This window comes from Meleagris gallopavo, chromosome 1, assembly GCF_905368555.1.
Source record: "Meleagris gallopavo chromosome 1, MGAL_WU_HG_1.1, whole genome shotgun sequence".
NCBI lineage: Eukaryota > Metazoa > Chordata > Aves > Galliformes > Phasianidae > Meleagris > Meleagris gallopavo.
Genome location: NC_139404.1, coordinates 93,613,227 through 93,633,640, shown reverse-complemented (window position 1 = coordinate 93,633,640; position 20,414 = coordinate 93,613,227). Strand labels below are relative to the sequence as shown.

At 39.6% G+C, this 20,414-nt stretch overlaps 1 protein-coding gene and 1 long non-coding RNA gene across 4 annotated transcripts in view; one reads left to right on the top strand and one right to left on the bottom strand.

Moving 5' to 3' along the window:
• Positions 1 to 10,356, bottom strand: part of GBE1 (1,4-alpha-glucan branching enzyme 1) — a 152,091-nt gene extending 141,735 nt beyond the window's left edge. The window contains exon 1 of one of the 3 annotated variants that reach the window (XM_085240893.1): positions 9,323 to 10,356. In XM_085240893.1, the coding sequence (XP_085097019.1) occupies positions 9,323 to 9,891 (569 nt within the window). In that variant the 5' untranslated portion in view covers positions 9,892 to 10,356. The remainder of the gene's footprint in view (positions 1 to 9,322) is intronic. The other 2 variants (XM_085240902.1, XM_085240912.1) reach the window with 2 other exon arrangements.
• Positions 9,684 to 18,425, top strand: LOC104913932 (uncharacterized). Its single transcript, XR_014887591.1, has 3 exons — positions 9,684 to 9,822; positions 15,163 to 15,292; positions 18,137 to 18,425. It is a non-coding gene; the product is annotated as an uncharacterized LOC104913932 (long non-coding RNA).
• Positions 18,426 to 20,414: the final 1,989 nt, after the last annotated feature.

Sequence of the window (20,414 nt, the reverse complement as noted above, 5' to 3'; positions counted from 1 at the left end):
TTCAAAGAAGGATGGCATATGTACTTAAGTGCATGTGTGCAATTAACAAAAAAAACACTTCAAGTCTCTCTCAAAAGCTATACAGACAGGTGCACAGCAAACAACAGGAAAAGCTTGCTTTCACTCTCAAACTGAAAGCTTTGTCACTGAAGGCTAAGACATAACTAACTTGATTTTTCACCAGCTAAGAAACAGTTAATTGCAGATCGAGTGACATATCCACACAGCCCCTCACAATCACTTTAAAAATAACCAGATAATCCTCTAGCACTTAGATTTTCTTCTCACTTCCTGACAGAAAGCACCACTTTTTTAAAAAAAAAAGAAAAAGGATAGAACAAGAAAAAAAAACTGCTTAGAGCATGAATACAATCCAAGGTAGCTAGCCTAAATGCTATGCTTTAGCTACAGTCTCCCTCTCATACCTCTGAGGCTTGTCAATGAAAAGATTATTTTTCCACTGGTTCTATAAGCACAAATTAGCATCCAAACAGTACCTGCTGCTGTGGTAAATAACTGCCAGTAGCAAAGAAGTAGTGACAAGCTAACCAAAGAAGGAAACAGAAGCAATGAAATGGGGGCAAGCAGATAAAACTGTTTTGTCTCCTGAAGACTGCACCAAAGGGAGAAGATGGAACAGACACCATATTACCTGCAAAATGGGAAAAAAAAATGAGATTATTGCAGCACTGATCATTTTTAAAGCCTCACTTCTCTAAATTCACTTACCCTTTAAGTCAGAAAAATTCATAGAAAACATACGAGTCCTTTTGAGAGAAAGAAAAATGAAAGTCCCCTGCCAACAGATTACACATCATTTAAAATCTCATATGTGTTCAAAGAGCCAATGCCATTGCTAGTACCGGACGCATACCAGCTACACCATTTACTCTTAAAAAAACTGAAATATCTTATTACAACAAAATCCATTTACCAAACTTGAAAGACATGATGACTTATTAATGTATCCAGGAATATTTATACAACAGTTATTGACCACAATAGATATTAAATGATGTTAACAGCAAGTGCTACTTGCCTAAAGGTCTATGGGCATGTTAGCCTGAAGTATTCAAGATACCCACTATCACATACAGCAGAATTCATGAGAATTCTACAGTGTTTTCTGGAATAACAGTTACAATACAGTCAGGATAACCCCCTAATGCTTCTAGAATGTGCCACTAGACTACTATGTTTATGTAATAAATTCATTCTAGATGGGCAATTCCTGAGCAGTTATGGTAGTATGGCATGTTTGCCACATAAAAAACACTACATATATGATTTTAAAAGGAGCCTTTTAGACAATTCCCCCAGCTTCCTGCTTTTCTCCAAAGTATCTAACCAAATGTTCGTACAACCAAACGAGGCTGCATTCACATGTGACCATGAGCAATGCCTGCCCATCAGTGACAGATTACAAAAAAGTGCCCTCAAAACAGATGTCTGGGCCAACAAGCAGCTGGCACAGATGGACTTGCTCGGAATGAGCACTCCTCTGTCAAAAAAGTCCCCACACTGACTGCTTATAGCAGCATGATCAGTACTGAAGTGTTGCTTTACACTAGTAATTCCAATATAAAGAGATTTCTCTATCATCTTCCCACGAAAAATAACCTAAGACCAGCTCACATAACAAGGGTGGAAACTCATACTTTGTGTTCTAACAACTGAGTACTCAGAAGTTCATTTTGCATGACTAAGCATCACTCAATTCCTTCTGCAGATCTGGGCAACGTTTTCTGAACTTGGCATACCTCTCAAGCAGAGAAACTCCTGGGAAAGTAGACCCACCTTCGCTGGGACTTCATAACCCCATTAAGTTCTTCTCTCTAATGCTAAACACAATGGCAGACATGCTAGCACAAAAAGCAGCAACACAGCACACCAAGAGTGTAAGGACATGCTGGAGCCAGGACACTGTGCCTGCAGGCCCAAGGAAAGGAGGAGAGCATCAAACAGCATGAGAACCACCCACAGCTGCTTACCGAGAAAACTGTCAGTAAGGTTCATGTTTTCTTTTGTTTGTTTTGTGTTTTTTTTCTGTTTGCTGTTTTAACTATACAAGATGATAGATTAAAATAAATTCAGAATTAGAAATACCTAGATTAATAGTCTCAAGATGTTCACATAAGTGAATATATATTTCAAACAAACTAGTTGACTTGTCTAATGAGACAGGTCTTCAGGCATCTATTCTGAGAAAACAGATCTATACTAGATTTTAATTGTAAATAACATGAAGATAACATTCATCAGTAAGGTGCTTCTGACAGCAATATGAGCAAAGCAGACTGTGTTGTTCTAGGCAGCTTGAGAGTCCTATGCTTTGCAGCATGACCAGGAATCATCACTAACAACTGGCCTTCAACTCATTAACATGAAATGCTATAAAAACGTCAAATAAATTGTCAGATAGTTGGGGAAGAGGCAAGCTGTTCTTTAGCTACAAACTTTTTTTTTTTTTTGCAGAAAAATATTTTTTTGCCAAGGAAAACTGAAAGCTCATGTTTTAAACATTTTAAATAGAAAAACCTTATGCTGTTTCACTTGACATATTGCCTTAAGACATTATTTTCTTTTTAAGCTAATGAATAACTGTATGAAGCAAAGCTTCAGAAGTACAAAGTAAACTGAAGCAGAAGTGAGACAGGGTTTAGATCTCTGACACCATACAAGTGGAAAAGAGCTTCCTTCATGGAAAGACAGGAGATGAAGGAGCAGCCAAGATTAGAAGGCATAGTGGGAGTAAGTAGAAGGTAACAGGAAGGCAGAGAAGATAGGAATGTATGTATACATAAATATTGAATGGAAAGAAAATGCATCTTCATGAGATAGGTTGTCAATTTAAGACGGTCCTTCAGAATAAGAACACTTTATTTATAGTTTAGCTCTGGAATTAGAAACATGCATAAACACTTGAATGTGAAGTATTCAACATGACAAAGCTATTTCTCAGTATTACAATGAGACAGTAATTAGACTCCTGGTCACGTGCTCTATAGTTTCAGAATTCTGGCCAAATTCTCAGAATCCATCCAACTTTTTTGGACATAATGCTAAGTAGCAGAATTGAGGGGGTCTCCAATCAGTTTTTCAAAGAGTTCTTAGCTCTAATTAAAATATAGAGGCAACTGTCCTGCTAACAAAATTTAGTATCTATATCTAATTCTCTCTCCTGCCTTTTCCTAAACCTAGCAGCTATTAAGCCAATAGGCAGCCTGAATCTTTTGATGCCAACTATGGCAACAAGGCATTGTACTGTCTTACCATACACTTGGTTTTGCGGTCAGTAGGTGCCAGTGTGTCAACTCTAGCTCTAAGTATAATGGCATCAACAATTTCCTAACATCAGTTTAGCACAGTATTTCCTTCAGGAATCTCCCAATTTCTAGTTTTAGTCAATAATATTAAGACCTAGGTTTGTGGCTGTTACCCATGTTATGCTCATCCCAATTCTTTAAAAATACTCATTAATCCAATGGCCCTGCTTCTGGTTTAAGCTTACTAAAGTGTCTCTTCAGACTGTGAGAAAACAGGTGGCAAACCCCTTTTTTTTTTTTCCCCCTCCAGATTTAGCATCATCACTTCCTACAGAGAAGGCAAGAAGTCACTGTGTAAATTCTGATAGAGCTTATCCAGGTTTCCACCTCATTTTCACTATTATCCATGACTAGGATACTATCTGAGGCACTCTTTCAGCTATCATTCCCTAACTTCAAATTGACTCCAATGGATGCCTTCTCACTCAGTGCTATCAAATCTAATTTTATACTTCATTTTCAAAACTTGGAGTACTCACTACTGTGAAGCTCTGGAATTAGAAAACTGACAAAACCATACTAAAGCACCCATAACCTCGTAGTAGAAAGATACGAGAGGAGAATGGCAAGTATTTCCCTTCTGAAGGGATCAAGGAACACCACCAGAAACCTATGAGCCAGTTGACAGATATGCTCTTAATTGATCCAGCTTCTGAAGTCACTAAGTAGATCCAGTCTTCTTGACCAAAAACTCAGCAACACTTTAAAAGAAGTGGAACAATCCTCTTCTCTTGTAACCCTTGCCAAGTACTATGGCAGGTATTTCACCTACTTCAATAAATGAACATCCTTTCTGAAGCTTTAGTCAAGATAAAGACTAAATCTACGCAGCAGTACATTTTTACTCATTTACTGTATAAATTGAACTACTCAATAACAATTTTTCAATGAGGACTATATAGTTAATAGATACCGAAACAGTTACAGGGGCTGGTAAAATATAATAAGCCATGCACGCTGTAACAACAAAAAAATTCTAATGGGCAGCACTTTCCGATTCCAGTTTGTAACTCCATAAAATGCAATTACACCACAGGCATTAATGGTTTTAATTGAGACAATTATGTACTAAGAGGTAAAAAGACTAAAAATACACACTAAATTATACGAAGTCTTTAGACTAAATAACACTTGAGAGTTAACAAAATACTTGTGGGAAAACATATCACAGATGGTCAAACAATTTAGAGCAGTGGTATCCCTTGGAGTTTTCTTCTATTAAAAATAGAAAAAAATAAAAAAATTTAAGTATATTCTTGTTTCAGCTGTTAAACCAAATGCCTTTAGGTCAAAGCTGAAGGGCAAACTAAATATACTGAAATGATTCCTTTCTTTCCTAAGAAAACATCCCCACATAACTCAGGGCCAAATTCAGATATTCGCAGAAATAAAGAATTACAGATTTCTATTTGCCCTACCGTGAAACACCACTTGCAATGAAATGATTATGCATGACAAAAAAAAATAGAAGAGAGATCAGAAGCACAATTCTTCCCATAATCCATCCATTTAACTACACTAGCCCATTTTCCATGCTGATGACTTAGCAAGGACCTAGAATCACATTTTAGGTAGCTCCCTTTCACAGAAACACTTAGTTTTTATAGAAGCTCTCAGACTGTAGAACAAAAGTGTTTCATAACACTTCTATAGATGTATGCTTAAGATTTGAGATATGACAGTCAAGTAGAAATTTCTGACCCACATACTATGGCAAGCTGGAACAGCTTAAGCATCCAGTCTCCAATGAAGGGGTAAAGACAGCATCTACTTGTAATGTTACTAAATGGTGTTAACTCATGATTCTGATAGACTTCACCCCCCACCTTTCTTAGCTCAAAGTAAAAAGAAGCAAAGTCTAGAAGTCAAGCAAAATGAAGAACGTAACATTTGCAGAATAACTTTTCGTAAAGACCAGCTGCGTTCACTGAAAGCCCACCCATATAAGTGTCCAAGGCTGTGGTGAAGCCCTACACAGTAAGATGTAGCTTAGTTCATTTTAGACACTTTTTATTTGGAGCTACTTACTTATGGCAGCGATTAAGCAAGAAATAGCAAGATACACTCAAGTAGAACTACCTATGAAGAGTTCTGAATGCAAGAGCAAACAGTACTTGCAACAAACATTTTGATGAGGTCACCTGAGAAACACTGCAGAACACTAGTTCAGAGACCATAGACTACTAATTGAGCAGAACATACTTGAGAGAAGAATTCAGTAGCATCAGCATACAGATTGTAATATCAAGGCTTGCTTAGACTTTAGTGCCGACAACTTTAAGCAAAACCCTAGCCGATAGCTTTGACAATGTCTGCTTATCAGGACTTAAAGCCCCCCCAAATACAATGCATCTTCTGCATAAACAAAAGAACAATGATATCAAGAGTGTGTCTGCAGCAAGTACATCTAAATGTCTGTATGCAAAATTGTGTACGAAATACATCTTACCCTAGCTGTAACACCCATGACTGGCCTCATTTCAAATAACTACTAGCTTGAAAGAATTCAGAGGCAGAACACATTACATAAGGAGAAGACATCCCTTTTAGCAATGAACTTCACAGCTGGATATTAGGAAAAATGTCTTCTCAGGAAGAATGGTGAGGCATTGGAACAAGCTACTCAGGGAGGTGATGGAGTCATAGTCTCTGGAGTTGTTCAAGAAAAGGGCAGATGTGGCACTGAGAGACATCGTTACGGGACATGGTGGTGATGGTTTGGCAGTTGGACTAGACTAGAATCATTAACATTAGACTAGAATCATCTATGATTCATGTCCAAATAGATGTGAAAAATTAATATCATCTACGATCATTTCAATTACACAGGTACAATCTTAAAAGTCATGTTAGGCAACTATTTCTGAATCGTGGGAGGTGGTTTCTTCTGACTAAAGAAGTCAAAGCTAACCTTGGGGAGGTATGGATGGCAGATGTTAACTTACAGTCCCCAGATACCAAAGGGACAGGTAGAAAGGGAAATGTCAAGAGAAAAAAAAAAAAAAAAAAAAAAAGGGCCAAGCTCACCCTCCCAGCACACAGAAAGAGAACTGAGACAAAGGACAAAGCTGCAGCAAGGGAAGTTACAGAATTAAGACAGAAATATTTAGTCAGGGTAGCCAAACACTGGGACAAGCTGCCCAAAGAGGTTGCGAAAATGAATCTTCAAAAATACAGCACATCATGATCCACCACCAGAAATAGCCCTGTTCTGAGTAGGAGAAAAAGACATCATTATGAAGTTAACTGTGTGTCCTTTAAAAACCACGAAGAAAAAGTTATGAAGTTTTCTACTAGCAATAATCCAAGCTAAGATGACACTATGGATAAACAGCAGGCAGACTCAAGCCCAAAGGGTGAGTCAACAGCTTGCTGATGTCACAGCCAGGAATAGAGCTCAAATCTTTTCTTCCCCCTCTCTCCTTCTGTTAGTAAGCAAAGCAAAGGAAGGACTATTTTTATGTGTTCGTGCACAAAACACAGTAAAAAAATATCACCACAACCACGTTTGAGAAATAGCATGGTGGTTATTGTTTTTTTTTAATCTTTAATTTTGTCAAAAAAACCAGTTTTTATTTTTCTAGGTTACACACAGCTGTAAGCCACAAGATTTCCCTTCTTTTTTTTTTTTTTAAATATTGAATTCAACATCATTGTACACTTTACAAAGAAATTTAGACTACTACACAAAAAGTACTCACACTCTGCATTTCACCAAGTCTGTTTCACTTCTTGCTTTCCTAACCTAAGCAAGAAAAGTTCTTTAGGTATTTTCACTTCCTGCAAAGTACCAAGCACATCTGTCTTGCCCCCATTACCAGGAAAAACTCAAGCCTGTGAGCTGGAAAGCTATCTGTATTATTGTTGTTTAAAACTGTTCAAGTGAAAAATAACACCACTGAGGAGGAGAGGAGGCAGAATCAGCAGCACAGGTAGAAAGGCCAGCCAGTTGGTTCACAAGGAACAATGAACTTCAGTATCTAGGAGTTGAGTTGTATTATGTCCACACAATTTTCCTACGTTGAAAAGATCGCTATTTCTACAACACACACTAAGAATTGGCCCTTCCTCCCTAGCTATGATCACAAGGCAAGCAGTTAACAGTTGATCAACTAATACTATTGCTTAGCAGTACATACTCCTAGCTGCCTCATCACTGCCTTTCCTACTTTCTTTGAAATATATCTAATCCACTGGTTTTCTCAATAACATGCCCTGCAATTGCAGGATCAAAATTTAGGCAACCATTTAAAATAACTGCTATCCTTTCAGAGGCATAAAAATGTACCGTAACTAGGATTCAAGACTATGTGCAACTTTATTTACACACATTTGAAGCTTCAAAGGTAAATACACTTCTGCCTCTAGACAGCTTGCCAGGTTGTATTTTTCTTCACACTTTCACATGAAGGATTAGTTACATGAGTGCAGTATCATTATGTAACTGTATTAACCATAGTATTAATCCATACAGTATGCAACTCAATGACTGTTCTCAGTTCTAATTCCCATCTCACAAGGGAAAGTCACAGAAAACACGGCACAGACACATAGGTCACCTTCTAACAACCAGTTGAACATATTAGGATTCCTGAGCCTGGAACAAAGATTACAAATCTACACACTGCTCAGGATCTTAAGACACAGCAGAATCAAGCAGAGTCGTTCACCTTTTGCAGCACAAGAACCTGAGAGCAGAGAGTTAAACCAGTACACTGGAGCTCCAGGACACTCCAAAGAACCCGTTCTTTACACAAGTAACAATTAGGCTATGAAATTCCTTCCTCCCCAGCATTCCTGATGCAAGAGCTATTGATAAAAAGCACACCTAGAGCTATTAAATAGACTATGAATCACAGTCTGTGAAGCTGGGATGAGTACTGCATGGACACCAACAGGCACTTCGGTCTGCCTCCTTCCCCCAGGCATTCTCTTCCATAGCATGAACAGCTGATCTGACTAAGCTTTGAGTAAGACATTTCATTTATCACAGGTTGTCACAGAAATTGTTTTTCTTTCAAAAAAAAAAAAAAAAAAAACTATGAGCTTACAGATTTCCACAATAATTTCATTGTTTAGGAATGCCTTGAGTTCCAGAAGACAGTAAGAGAATAGACAAACAGAATCATCTGAAGTTCTGTGTGCAAGACAGACAAACCTAAAAAACAATACAACAGTTCTGCAAACTCACTGTTTCAGCACAATCATGCAAAAACACTGCTCTCTACAATACACCATTTAGATGGCAGGTGCATCTGGGCTTCCAAACTGTTTTAATGAGCAGTTTTGTTAAGTCAGATCTGTCTAGTCATACTTCCTACACGCAGGCATCCTACTGAAAGAATCAGATGCCTTACAGCACTGCTGTAAACAGAAATCCGCCAGGAATCACCGCTCAAAACACTCTGTTATTCAGTCATTAAGTGATTACAGTTGGAGAAAATGCACTATAAGCTAACCTAGCAGTTTACTCAATTCTTAATCCCATTTTACAAGACCTAGCCATGCCACTACTCTGCCAGAAGCCCACAGGACACCTACCAGCCCTAAACCAAACATGCTATTTGTAACACAGCAAGGAGAAAAAAAGGAGGAAAAAAAAAAGCCAAAATAATGATAAAACCTCAAACTGCCTCCCTGCCACATACGCAGATTTTTCCAGACTTTGAGGACACAGGCTGTTAGTATCATACTTTTGGCTATTAGGGGACCGTTAACAAAATGGCAGGCATTGAGGTGTAGCAGAGAAGATTCAAAATCCCGTTCTAAAGCTGCCACTGGGGATTTAGTGACAGCTGAGCGGGACGTGAAAAGGTAATAGGAACACTGGGGGGAGACCTGCACCAGTACGGTGCTCGGTCTGCTGCAAGCCTGACCAACGCTTGAACTGGAAGGAAGGAATACACCAGAAAGAAAGAGGTCCAGACTAAGTTTATTTACAAGTTATCACAACTGGACTTCGAGAACGTTTAATTAACAACAACGGCCTTACTAACCACGTCCACAACCGCAGAACACATTTCTTCCCCGCCCCCGACGCGCAGGAGCTCGCGAACGAGCCCTCCCCGCCCCGGCTGCGTGGAGAAGCGCTACCGCTTTCAGGCGGTACCAAGGGGAACGAACGAGACGCCAGTAGCGTGGTAGCTACGGCCACCAGAGAGACCACAGGGGACGGGACGGCCCGGCCGCCTCCATCGCTTGGGGTACCCGTGCAGCGTCCCCTGCGCGTCCGGAGAGGCCGCACCGGCTGAAAGGCCCCACCACCATCAGAGCGGTGCGAATCGCCTTGTCCTCGCCGGGGCCGGAAGCGGAGCCGCGCCGGCGCAGGGACAGCCCACCACCGCGGGGAGGGGTGCATCCGCCACCCCCCGCCCGATCCTGCGCCCCCGGAGGCGGGCGGCCGTCGCCTGCCAGCCCGCAGCTTAGCGCGCAGGTCTAGTCCGCCGCTATGCCAGGGCCTGTACCTGCGTTGAAAGTCCTGCTCAAAGGGGGCCAGGTAGGGGTCCCGCTCCAGCAGCTCCGGTAGCTTGGGTGCCTGCGGGCCTTGCGCGCCGGAGACGGCCATCTTGCCGCCACAGCTCGGTGGCGCCAGGCACGGCCGCTATATACCTTCAGGCGGGGGGGGGGGGGGGGAGGAGGGGGGTCGCGGAGCGAGGCGGGCGAGGAGCCCACTGCCTCTCACCGCCCGGCGCCGCCCACCGGCGGGGGCAGCCCCGGGACCGGGAGCCGCCCGCCTCCGCCGCCACTCCCCGCCCGCCGTTTGCCTCGCGGCCTTGGGCAGGATGGGAGGCTGCGGGTGACGACTCCCGGAATCCCTGTAAGGAGTACGGGGTGCGAGTGCTGCGAAAGATTCCTCCGCCGCTCGGCGGGGTGCTGGGCAGCTCGCAGTCGAGCGCAACGGCGCGGCTCTGAAGGCATCCGTGAACTCTCATAAAACGCTGCGTGTGTTTGGCGGAATGTTGCTTTGCGGGGGCCGGAACAAAGTAGAGTGAGTTTAGTGGATCCTGAGGCAGCTGTAAATGCTGAATAGCACAGATAGATTACGAAGGACAGAGTATCAATCAGTGTGTCTCATTTTTGGATTGGTCTCCAGATATCCAAGGCAACTCTTTGCCAGCCTGACCGTGGCTGTAGGCCAACGTCCAGCAGTACAGCAGTATTGCTTTGTTAATACATGTACTGACAGTGTGTATTTACAGGCCTCTTTTTGAATACTGTTTAGCCACAGGTTATAAACTTTCCAGCACTAGGGTACTTGACATTGCTTTCACAACCATCTCCAAGATTTCTGTCCTTGGTTTGTAACTCATCTCCCCTGCCTTGGCTTACTCTGGATTTAGAGTGGCTTTCTATTCTGCTGCCAGGTGACAGCCTGTAACAAACTGCAGCAGTTGATTTATATCTTCTCCAAAAATTGGCTGCAGTGACAGTTTTCAAAATTATTTCTTTCATCAAATGATATGCATTTAACTACGTTGTATTTCCTTCCTTGCAGCAGTTTGTAACTATGCACACAAAAATCCAAGTACTCTTCTCCTTTTGTCTTACGGAGAACAGAAATTGTTCTCTGTCCCAAGAATCAGTGGCTCAGTGTCTGGATGGATATCAGTGGTAAGTGGTGTCCCTCAGGGTCAGAACTGGGACAAGTGCTTTTTAATATCTTCATTCATGGCATCAACAGTAGGATTGAGGGGTACTCTCAGCAAGTTTGCGGAAGATGCCAAGCTGTGTGGTGTGGTCAGCACATCTGAGGGACAGGATGCCATCTAGAGAGACATAGACAGCCTTGAGCAGTGGACACAGGTCAGCCTCATGAGGTTCAATGAAGCCGTGTTCAAGGTCTTGCACCTGGGTCAAGGCAGTCCCCTCTATCAGTACAAGATGGCTGTGAAGGAATGGAGAGCAGCCCTGCAGAAAAGAACTTGGGGATACTGATGGATGGGAAGCTGGACATGAGCCATCATTGGGTTCTCACAGCCCAGAAAGCTGACTGTATCCTGGGGTGCATCAAAAGAAGTGTGGTCAGCTGGTTGAGGGAGGTGATCCTGCCTCTCTACTCTACACTGCTGAGATCTTACCTGGAACGGTGTGTCCAGATGTGGAATCCTCGCTACAAGAGAGACATGGACCTGCTGGAGAGTATCCAGAGGAGGGCCACAGAAATAATCCAGAGAATGGAATACCTCCTCTGCGAGGACAGGCTGAGAGAGCTGGGACTGTTCAGCCTGGAGATGAGATGCCTCTGGGGTGACCTGAGAGCAAGCAGCCTTTCAGTATCTAAAGGGGGCTGTGAGAAGTAAGAGGACAGATACTTTAGCAGGGTCTGTTGTGATAGGACGAGTGGAAATTATTTCAAACTAAAAGAGGGGAGACTTAGACTAGATATAATAAAGAAGATTTTTACAATGAGAGTTAAGTTTTTTACAATGAGGCACTGGAACTGGTTGCACAAATAGGTGGTGGCAGCCCTGCCCTGGGGACATTCAGGGTTTAGGCTGGACAGGACTCTGAGCAACCTGATCTGATAGGTGTCCCAGGGAGTTGGACTAGATGACCTTCAAAGGCCACTTAAATGATTTTAGGATTCTGTGAAATTGTTGCATAACTTGCCCCGTCAGAAGGCCTGAGCAGTTTCTGTTTGTTTTGTAAAATAAATGGCATTATACATCAGAGCTACCTGTCATAACCAGCTTACAATAGGATTTCTTTTTCTTTCTCCCTCAGTGTCTATGATTTCTTCAGTCTCCGTTACACCTGAAGCTGTTACACGCTTCAGAACTGTCTATTTAGCAGTGATTCCTTGTCTGTGTTAAACCAAAGTTTAATAACTCCATCTTATTTCTGACATCATGCTATGCACATTATGTTTTCTTTTGCAAAATGTCCCTGCCATTCCCATAGTTATCTGGTTGGGCAAGCTAAAAGGGGAGCAAATCCAGCTGTTAATCAAGAGCCAGTAACTTGTTTTTCACAATAGCTAGCATTTTACTTGTACTGTTGTTTGAGGCTTCCAGCTGTAAGGGAGAGGTTGCCTGCTGCTGAAGAGGAAGGAAGGGGGAAATCCCTGCAGTCGTTGAGTATATTACTATAGGAAACAGGAGCTTCATTTTGAGCAGTCTGTTTGGTTTTCTTAATTATCAGAAAGCTCAATAGGTTCAGAGTGCCATTATTAGCTATTTGGCATAGACACAAGAGAGGGATTTATAAATTGGCATTAGCAATTTATGTAAACAGTAGAAATATTGCTATGACTTTTAGCTCCTTGGAGACAGAGACCCTTTCTTAACCTTTGCTTGCAAGATTGTAAGCAGAAATAACACAGTATCCAGACTTGCATCCAAGCATCCTTGAATGTCAGGAAGTTAAATTCTTCAAGTAGCCCCAAGTGCTATATTAAATACCTTGTGAATTAGGAAATTGATAACCATTCTATTTGTATCCGTTCATGTTCAAGTTTACTACTGAGGTGTGATTTTATCTGCCTGCTCAAAGACATAAAGGCATATATTACTGTGATCATCTAGTTCAACACAGTCTGGCTGAGACTCTAAGGGCGAATTTGGCTCTGAGGACATCGCCATTTAGTCTTCTACCTAGAGGCAAAAAGGGCACTTGAAACAATAAAAGTTGTCACAGTAGATGTATGCTTCTTTGTATATTTGTCCGACATCCATACAAAGATAGCAGCTGCCAGTAGAGATAGGAGGAAGGGGTGGATGGTAATAACTGCTCTTTTGTGGGACAGTAATCAATCTAAAAGGAGTGGCGTCTGAGGCATGTGTCTGGCACCCAGTTACCACCAAGAAGAGTATAACAAACCACTTTAAATTAGTCTTTCAAAGGACATTCATGATTAAGTTGTGTATACTTTAGAATGTTGCACAGCAGTGCTATGCAATAACTAGTTACGATTCTTATAATGATTTCTGTACAAAGTTCAAAAAGAAATCAAAGTTTTGTACTTAAGAATATTCAAGAACTGACTACTCATGTAATGTACTACAACAATTTTCATTTTCTCATATTTTTCTTTTACTTGCAAAAGTAGACCGAGATGCTAAACTGTAGGAACAAGATTCTTTCTTTGAAGCACTGGTTCAAATTCTTCCTACTATTGTGGCTCTCAGATTGGCCAGAGGCCACCACGTGATGTTAGCTGGAGCCTGCAGGGAGACAGACATGGCAGTTGTCAAGGGTGATGTGTACCTAGTTTTCCTTCCAGTATAGGTATAAAGTGGGCATTGCAAACATCCAATACATTTCTTAATTATCACTAATCTACATAGTCTTTACATGTAGGTCAGACAATGGCAGTTGAGATTAAACAAGTTTTTTATCCCTGTCTTTGAGCTTTCCAAGGCTCCGCTGAGATGCAGGAGGGAAAACGGGCAATGTTGCACAGTTGCTGAATCTCAGCAGCATGTCAGAGTTCTTTAATTAAAACATAGTTTTGCAGTTTTTGTAAGGATTCAACTGTTAATTAATTACTTAGGAAGAATAAAGGATATAACCTTGAAAATTACAGCAAATATTCCAAGAATCCATTAGTATATCCTTTAATTAGTTTATGGTTTGGGGGTTTTGTTTTTGTTGGCTTTTTTTCTGTCAGTTTGTTTTAAGAAATGTATTATTCATTGAGATTATCTTTTAAGGTCTTACCTTTGCCCTCTTTCAGTATCAGGAGCTTTAAATAACAACACATCTTTAAAGATCAAAAGTAATCTGAAATCTAAACTACTAAAAAGCCAGTTCAGATTGTCAAATTCCACTAAATGCTCTTGATAGGAATGCTATTTGCACTTAGCATACAGAACCAAAATCACACTCTAGCGGCGTGAAAGCTCTAGCTAATGGCTGCTTTTTGCTTTCATGTTTCTGAAGTATTACTATGATCTGGTGTCCTCATGGAACATCTCCCCTGCGAGGACAGGCTGAGAGAACTGGGATTGTTCAGACTGGAGAAGAGAAGCCTCTGGGGAGACTTGATAGCAGCTTTTCAGTGCCTAAAGGGGAGCTGTGAGAAAGAAGAGGACAGACTCTTTAGCAGGGTCTGTGGTGACAGGACAAGGAGAAATGGTTTCAAACTAAAAGAGGGGAGATTTAAATTGGACGTAAGGAAGAAGTTATTTACAATAAGGATGGTGAGTGTCTGGTACAGGTTGCTCAAACATGTAGTGGATGCCCCGTCCTTGGAGACATTCAAGGACCTAATAAGGTCCTTTCCAACTCAAAAGATTCTATGATTCATTACTACTTAGTAAGAATATTTTACATCACCTCAGTAATACTCCATTTCTTTTTGCTTTGGTTTCATCTCTTCGTTGTAATAAACAGATAAACATTTATACTTTAAATAGTAGTCTTTGCAGTTAAACATATTCTTTTTTTTATCATGGTTTTGAGATCTTAATTACAATCATATATAAGGTTAATTTTGAGTTTTCTGAGTTAATGTTATCCTACTTCAGCTGGAATTATGGATTGATGTTTCTCAGTTTCAAATGCCCTTCATTTTTTGGTATCTCTTTCGGTTTTTTGTTAATCTCTAAAAATTCTCCCTGGATATTGGATTCAGTCTCCTAATTCCGCTCAAGAAACATTTGATATCTGATTTTAGTTTAACTAACCACTCTGTGAAAATATTTCTCCCATTCCGCATTATCAGCTTCTACAGCAGGGTTCTCATACCAGTTCTGGTTTCCTCTGCTTTTATATTTCAGCTTCTTTGTTAGCACTTCATTCTCTTTGTATCTGCTTAATCAGAATAACCTTCTAAATTGTACAGATCTCAGCTTGTGCCAGTATTCAGTCTTCCTGCATTATGTTCTCTTCTCAGGCAACATCCAAGCTCATCATTTTCCAATTGTCTATTGGTTCCATCAGGACAGTAGGCCTTCCCAAATGATCAAATTGTAATTTGGAGTCTACAAAGGTGAAGTGTAAGCCTTTTTAGCTGCAGCTGAGAGGTAGGAATAGCCTTTTCCCTTATGTCAGTCTTCAGCTAGCAATCCAGTAGAGACATTGGAGATGCTGTTCCAGTACATTGAGTTTTTTGAGTTTCCTCACTGTATCTGGATGTTTGTGCTAATTTTAACTGCTTTCTTGTTACACTATTTTCCTACCATGCATAGATTGCTTTGCTTTTGCATCTTACCTTGTCATATCCCTTTTGCCACATTTTCTTAAGAAGAATGTTTGAGTGTAAATACTGATAAAAATAACAGTGTTACAGCTACTGAATCATCTGCTCATTTTGATATTTTCGATTTTGCTGTTTACTGTCTATAACGACTGATACCGCTTCTCCCCTCGTATACGCTGCTAGCTCATTCCATGTTGTTCTGGTATCTATAGGCCCTAAAACTAAATAGGCTCCAGGCCATCCATTATAGTTATTTGAATACACCTGTGTATTTAAACATTCAAGGCTTGTCAATTTCTACTTTGCTGCCATGCACAAAACATTAAACAGAGCCTGACAACTTTTTTCTGCTTCTGTTATGTCTCTGCTTTCTTTTGGCTTATGACCATTATAGTGGTATAATCATTCAAATTCTGGTCTTCCTTCTTAAGTTCATACAGTGTTATGCATCCACTCATAACAATCAGTTTCTTGATCTTTGGAAAGACTCTGGAGCCCAAAGATTTAGTCCCTGCTTAATACTGTTTCCTCACCTCATCTATTTCTTCCAAAAAGTAGAAATGGATAGATGTTCCTAGGAGCAGAGTTGGAATGTCCAGCAGGGGACTGAGTTTGTTTTTGTACTTCCTAAGAATCACAGAATTACAGAATCATTAAGATTGGAAAAGATGACTAAGATCATCTAGTCCGACTGTCAACACAACACCACCATGCCTGCTGAACCATGTCTTCAGAGCCTTGATTCCCCTGTCAATGGCCTTGTCCTTTACTAATAAGGCATAAGAAAAACAAAGTCTCTGTTCAGCTGAGTCATGGGAGGGAGCAAAGACAAAAATATCTGATCACTTAGGGCTTTGATAGAGGCTTTTAAAGCAATCTTTGGGCTTCCATACAGTGTCCACCTAGTGTCAATTTGCCAAACTGCCACGTTTTCTTTCTCAGATTTTCAGCAGTTGGCATCCACCACAAAGACTGCCAACTATCTAAAAGAGATTTGCCCATAGTGAGCTGCAGCCAGATCACTGAATGATTTAGCTACTATTTCTCTTCTTTCCTCAGATCATCAGTGATCTTGAGTCACCTGGGCTCAAAATTTATTTGTTATGCTGTATACAAAGTATTTACAGTAAGATGAATGGTAGGATAACTGACAATTCATGGACCAGTGGATGCCCTGAGTCTCTGGAATCTATCTGCTATTTACTTTGTGTCACTACTTGGTCTTATAACACAGTGTTCTAAGCAAAATTACTATCACGTATATATTTTTTCTTTAATATCAACCATTTATCAATTTAACTTTTTTTTTTTTTTTTTTTTTTTAAGATGTAATACAGTTCTCTGTATCTGGTCAGTCAGGTCAGTAGTAGTCAAATAACAGCCATGTTAGTACACTGTAAATGAGAAATGCTTTAAAAAGTCTTCTATTTGTCTTCCTCTATTAAAACTTGGTCTCACAGACCATGTTGAGATCCTCTACTGTTATTTTTATGTTAGTCTTTGTCTGGCTTTTTAACCTTTACTGTTAAAGCATTGGTTTATGCAAATAGAGAGATTTTCTTCATTGATAAGATTGTTATCCAAATTATTAGTAATGTTTGTTTTTTCCCTGTTTCCCTGTTTCAGCTGCACATTTAAAATACTGAAATGCTTTACAGTTCACAAATTATCTATTGCTTCTTGGCCTGTGCGATCTTTCAGCTGTTTCCTCACTAACTCTTATGTTGTCTTCTGTCTTCTGCAAGTATTACATATATGATTTTATGTTGATTTTTTTTTGGCTTCTCTTACTTTAAATTGCTTGCATATCTGACTCAATATAACACATCATTTAGCTGTACACTCCAAAATTTTCTTTGCATTCATATAATTACATGATGTGTTACATAATGCCAAAATGTTAGTTATTCTTGTGTTCTAATTATTTATTTGATAGTCATTTCAAAAAAATGCACTCACATTTTCACTAGTTTTGTATTTACACCTAATTCTCTTGAACTTTAACTGCTTTCCTCCTCCAGGAAACCTTCAGTCCTCGAGGAACATGATCTGTACAATCAAATTGTTAGTCCAGTCACACTTTTAAAAGACAGTCATGGTGAATAGCAATCTAGCTTTAGTCATCTGAGATAGCTAACATTTAAAAGAGCTGACTAACAGTGACATGTATCAGACATGGAAAAAACAAGACCGACTATTTATTTCTTACCCTTTTCTTAGCACTATGAAGTACCTCACACATTCTTTGTATTTTTAAATAAACATTTTAAATAAAAAACCTAAATCTTGTTTTGTCTTGATTGCCAAAAATAAATGCTTTAGAAGGTTGAAACCACTCTAGCACTGTAAGTTATTAACATTATGATATTCCCTGTTTATATTCAAATTGATGTGTGGATTACAGCACTGAATGAGATTTATACAAAGATTTCTGAACACCTCTGTCTTGATTTTTATTATACTTCTTGAAATAAAACTTTTCAGCTGATTGCTCCAGCATAATTCTTTTCACCTGTTAAAAATTCTCATGTTAGCTCTGATTTTATAAATAATGCCTTTATTAAATTTATAATTTTCCAGCCTACTACGTTTTTTATTCCCCTTTCTTTACTTGCTTGCATACTTATCACTCTTTGTTTCAATGTCCTTTTAACTCTTTGTTTTACAGTAAGTCTTGTTGCACTGCTTTCCTTGAGGAACTTGTATCTGCATAGAAGAAAATTGAGCCTCATGCCAATAGATGAGATAGACTTTATGACTTCTCCATGATCACAGCACATATTGATAAAAGCATGGAATTGTGAAATATGAGATGCAGATGTCAAAATATTTCTTTGTTTTTGTAAGGAGTTGCACGAGGAGTCATTCCTTTTCTGTACAATGAATTATCGGCATTCAGAACTGTAAAAAAGCCACTCTGCCAAGAATAGAAAAATAAATGCCATTTGTTGTTTGTTGTTTTGTTTTTCTAATTTCCTTTCTGTAGAACATAGCATTAATATTTCTCAAAAAGAAAAAAGCCAAATCTGAGAAAAAACATCACATTGCCTACTGTTTTTCTCCAATCTATAAATGTTTTGCAGGTCTTATCTTAAGTCAGTTGTCTTGCTCCAGTTTTTGATCTTTAGAATAAATCTAACTTATTTTGGCTTTTAGCATTTTAGGCTTTTAGCACATGATTTCATTTGTATGTTGGGAACCAATTTTTCATAAACATTGAGAGTTCCTTCAGCACTGACACAATTGCAAGGAATTGAGGTAGGTTCTGTTGTACTTCTGTAATAAATTATTGTACAACAAGTTGAGTAGTTACAGGGAAAAAAGGCCTTTTTATAAACTGGAAAATAGGTACACTACATATTTCAGGTTAATAACTTTTATATACTGCTTTGAGTATACGTTTGCATATTAACCAAAAGGCGGTTGATTAGTTTTATTCTTTTTATTCTTTTCAAAAAGTTGTTTTTGTTTTTATATTACATCCATTAGTAAAATGTATAAAATATTCTCTGACAACTTTCCATTAGAATCATAGAATGACCTTGGTTGAAAAGAACCATAATGATCATTTAGTTTCAATCCCCATGCTACGTGCAGGGTCACCAACCACCAAACCAGGCTGCCCAGAGCCACATCCAGCTTGACTTTGAATGCCTCCAGGGATGGGGCATCCACAACCCCCTTGGGCAACCTGTTCCAGTGCATCACCACCCTCTGTGTGAAAACCTTTCTCCTAATATCTAACCTAAACCTCCCCGTCTCATTATGTTAGAGAACCATTATGTTAGAGAAGATTCAGCAAAGGCTTAAATTTCTTTTGTCTTGCACTATAAACCTGGATAGTGAAGAAAATAAAATTGTCAAGAATATGGTATCTGCATGTAAATAAAATACTGTCATTCACAGACATAAATATGCAGAGGTTATAGCTGTGAGAGCTATTTAAAAATCAGAAGTCAGAATATAGTCATGTTTGGAGGAGTAATACATAAAAAGTTATCCCTCAGGAACATACACTTCTAAAGTGTAACCAAATAAATAGAATTATTTCACGTGGTGCTGTATAATTGAGATGACTGGGAATTCCCCCTCTTATAACACTTTTGATCTAACTGTGAGGTGTGACAGGGTAAGGTTAAATCTCCTCCTATCACAGGTTAGGAAAGAGTTCTAAGAATAGCTCATTGAAGGAAGATGGTAAGTCTTCTTTTCCAATGTACATGTGAATTATCAAAACACTCAGTGAATTTATGTTTGCTGACAAGATGATACACCTTGCTTACATATCGGTGGGAAAAAAAATAAGTTTCTTGCTGATTTAAACTGTCGCTTTCCTCAAGTAATTATTCTAATGCAGTAAAACCAAGGAAAGCAGAGAAAGATTTTGTAAAAAATATATAGTTCTGCTATAAGCAAACCAGCACCTGTTTCCTTTTAGAAAGAATCTGAATTTCCTGGATGCCTACCTGTGCGACCTGGTGTAGGGAACCTGCTTTGGCAGGGGGGTTGGTCTCGATGATCTCTAGAGGTCTCTTCCAACCCCTACAATTCTGTGATTCTGTGATTCTGTGAATTTAACATGAGTCTTGAAAACGTCACTAAACTCATGTTCTGATCCACCATTCTAGACCTTACATGAGCATCTGCTGAATTTCTGGCTTCCCACTGATGTAAAACATCTTAGCAAACATAGTGCTTGTACCTTAGAATTTGAGGCAAGCAATGCCAGGGACATCTGCAGCCACAAGACAGATAAAACACTTCTATCCTCTTCATCATCCCCCAATTACTCTTGGTAATTAAGAAAGACTAAAGAATACATATGTCATCAGATCTGTGTCTTTGTTTCCACAGGAACACCTTACCCTTTATTTTATTTTGTCCCTACTAATTCTTTGCCCCAGCACAGAGAAAAATAACTGCATAACTTCAGTTTCAGATACATG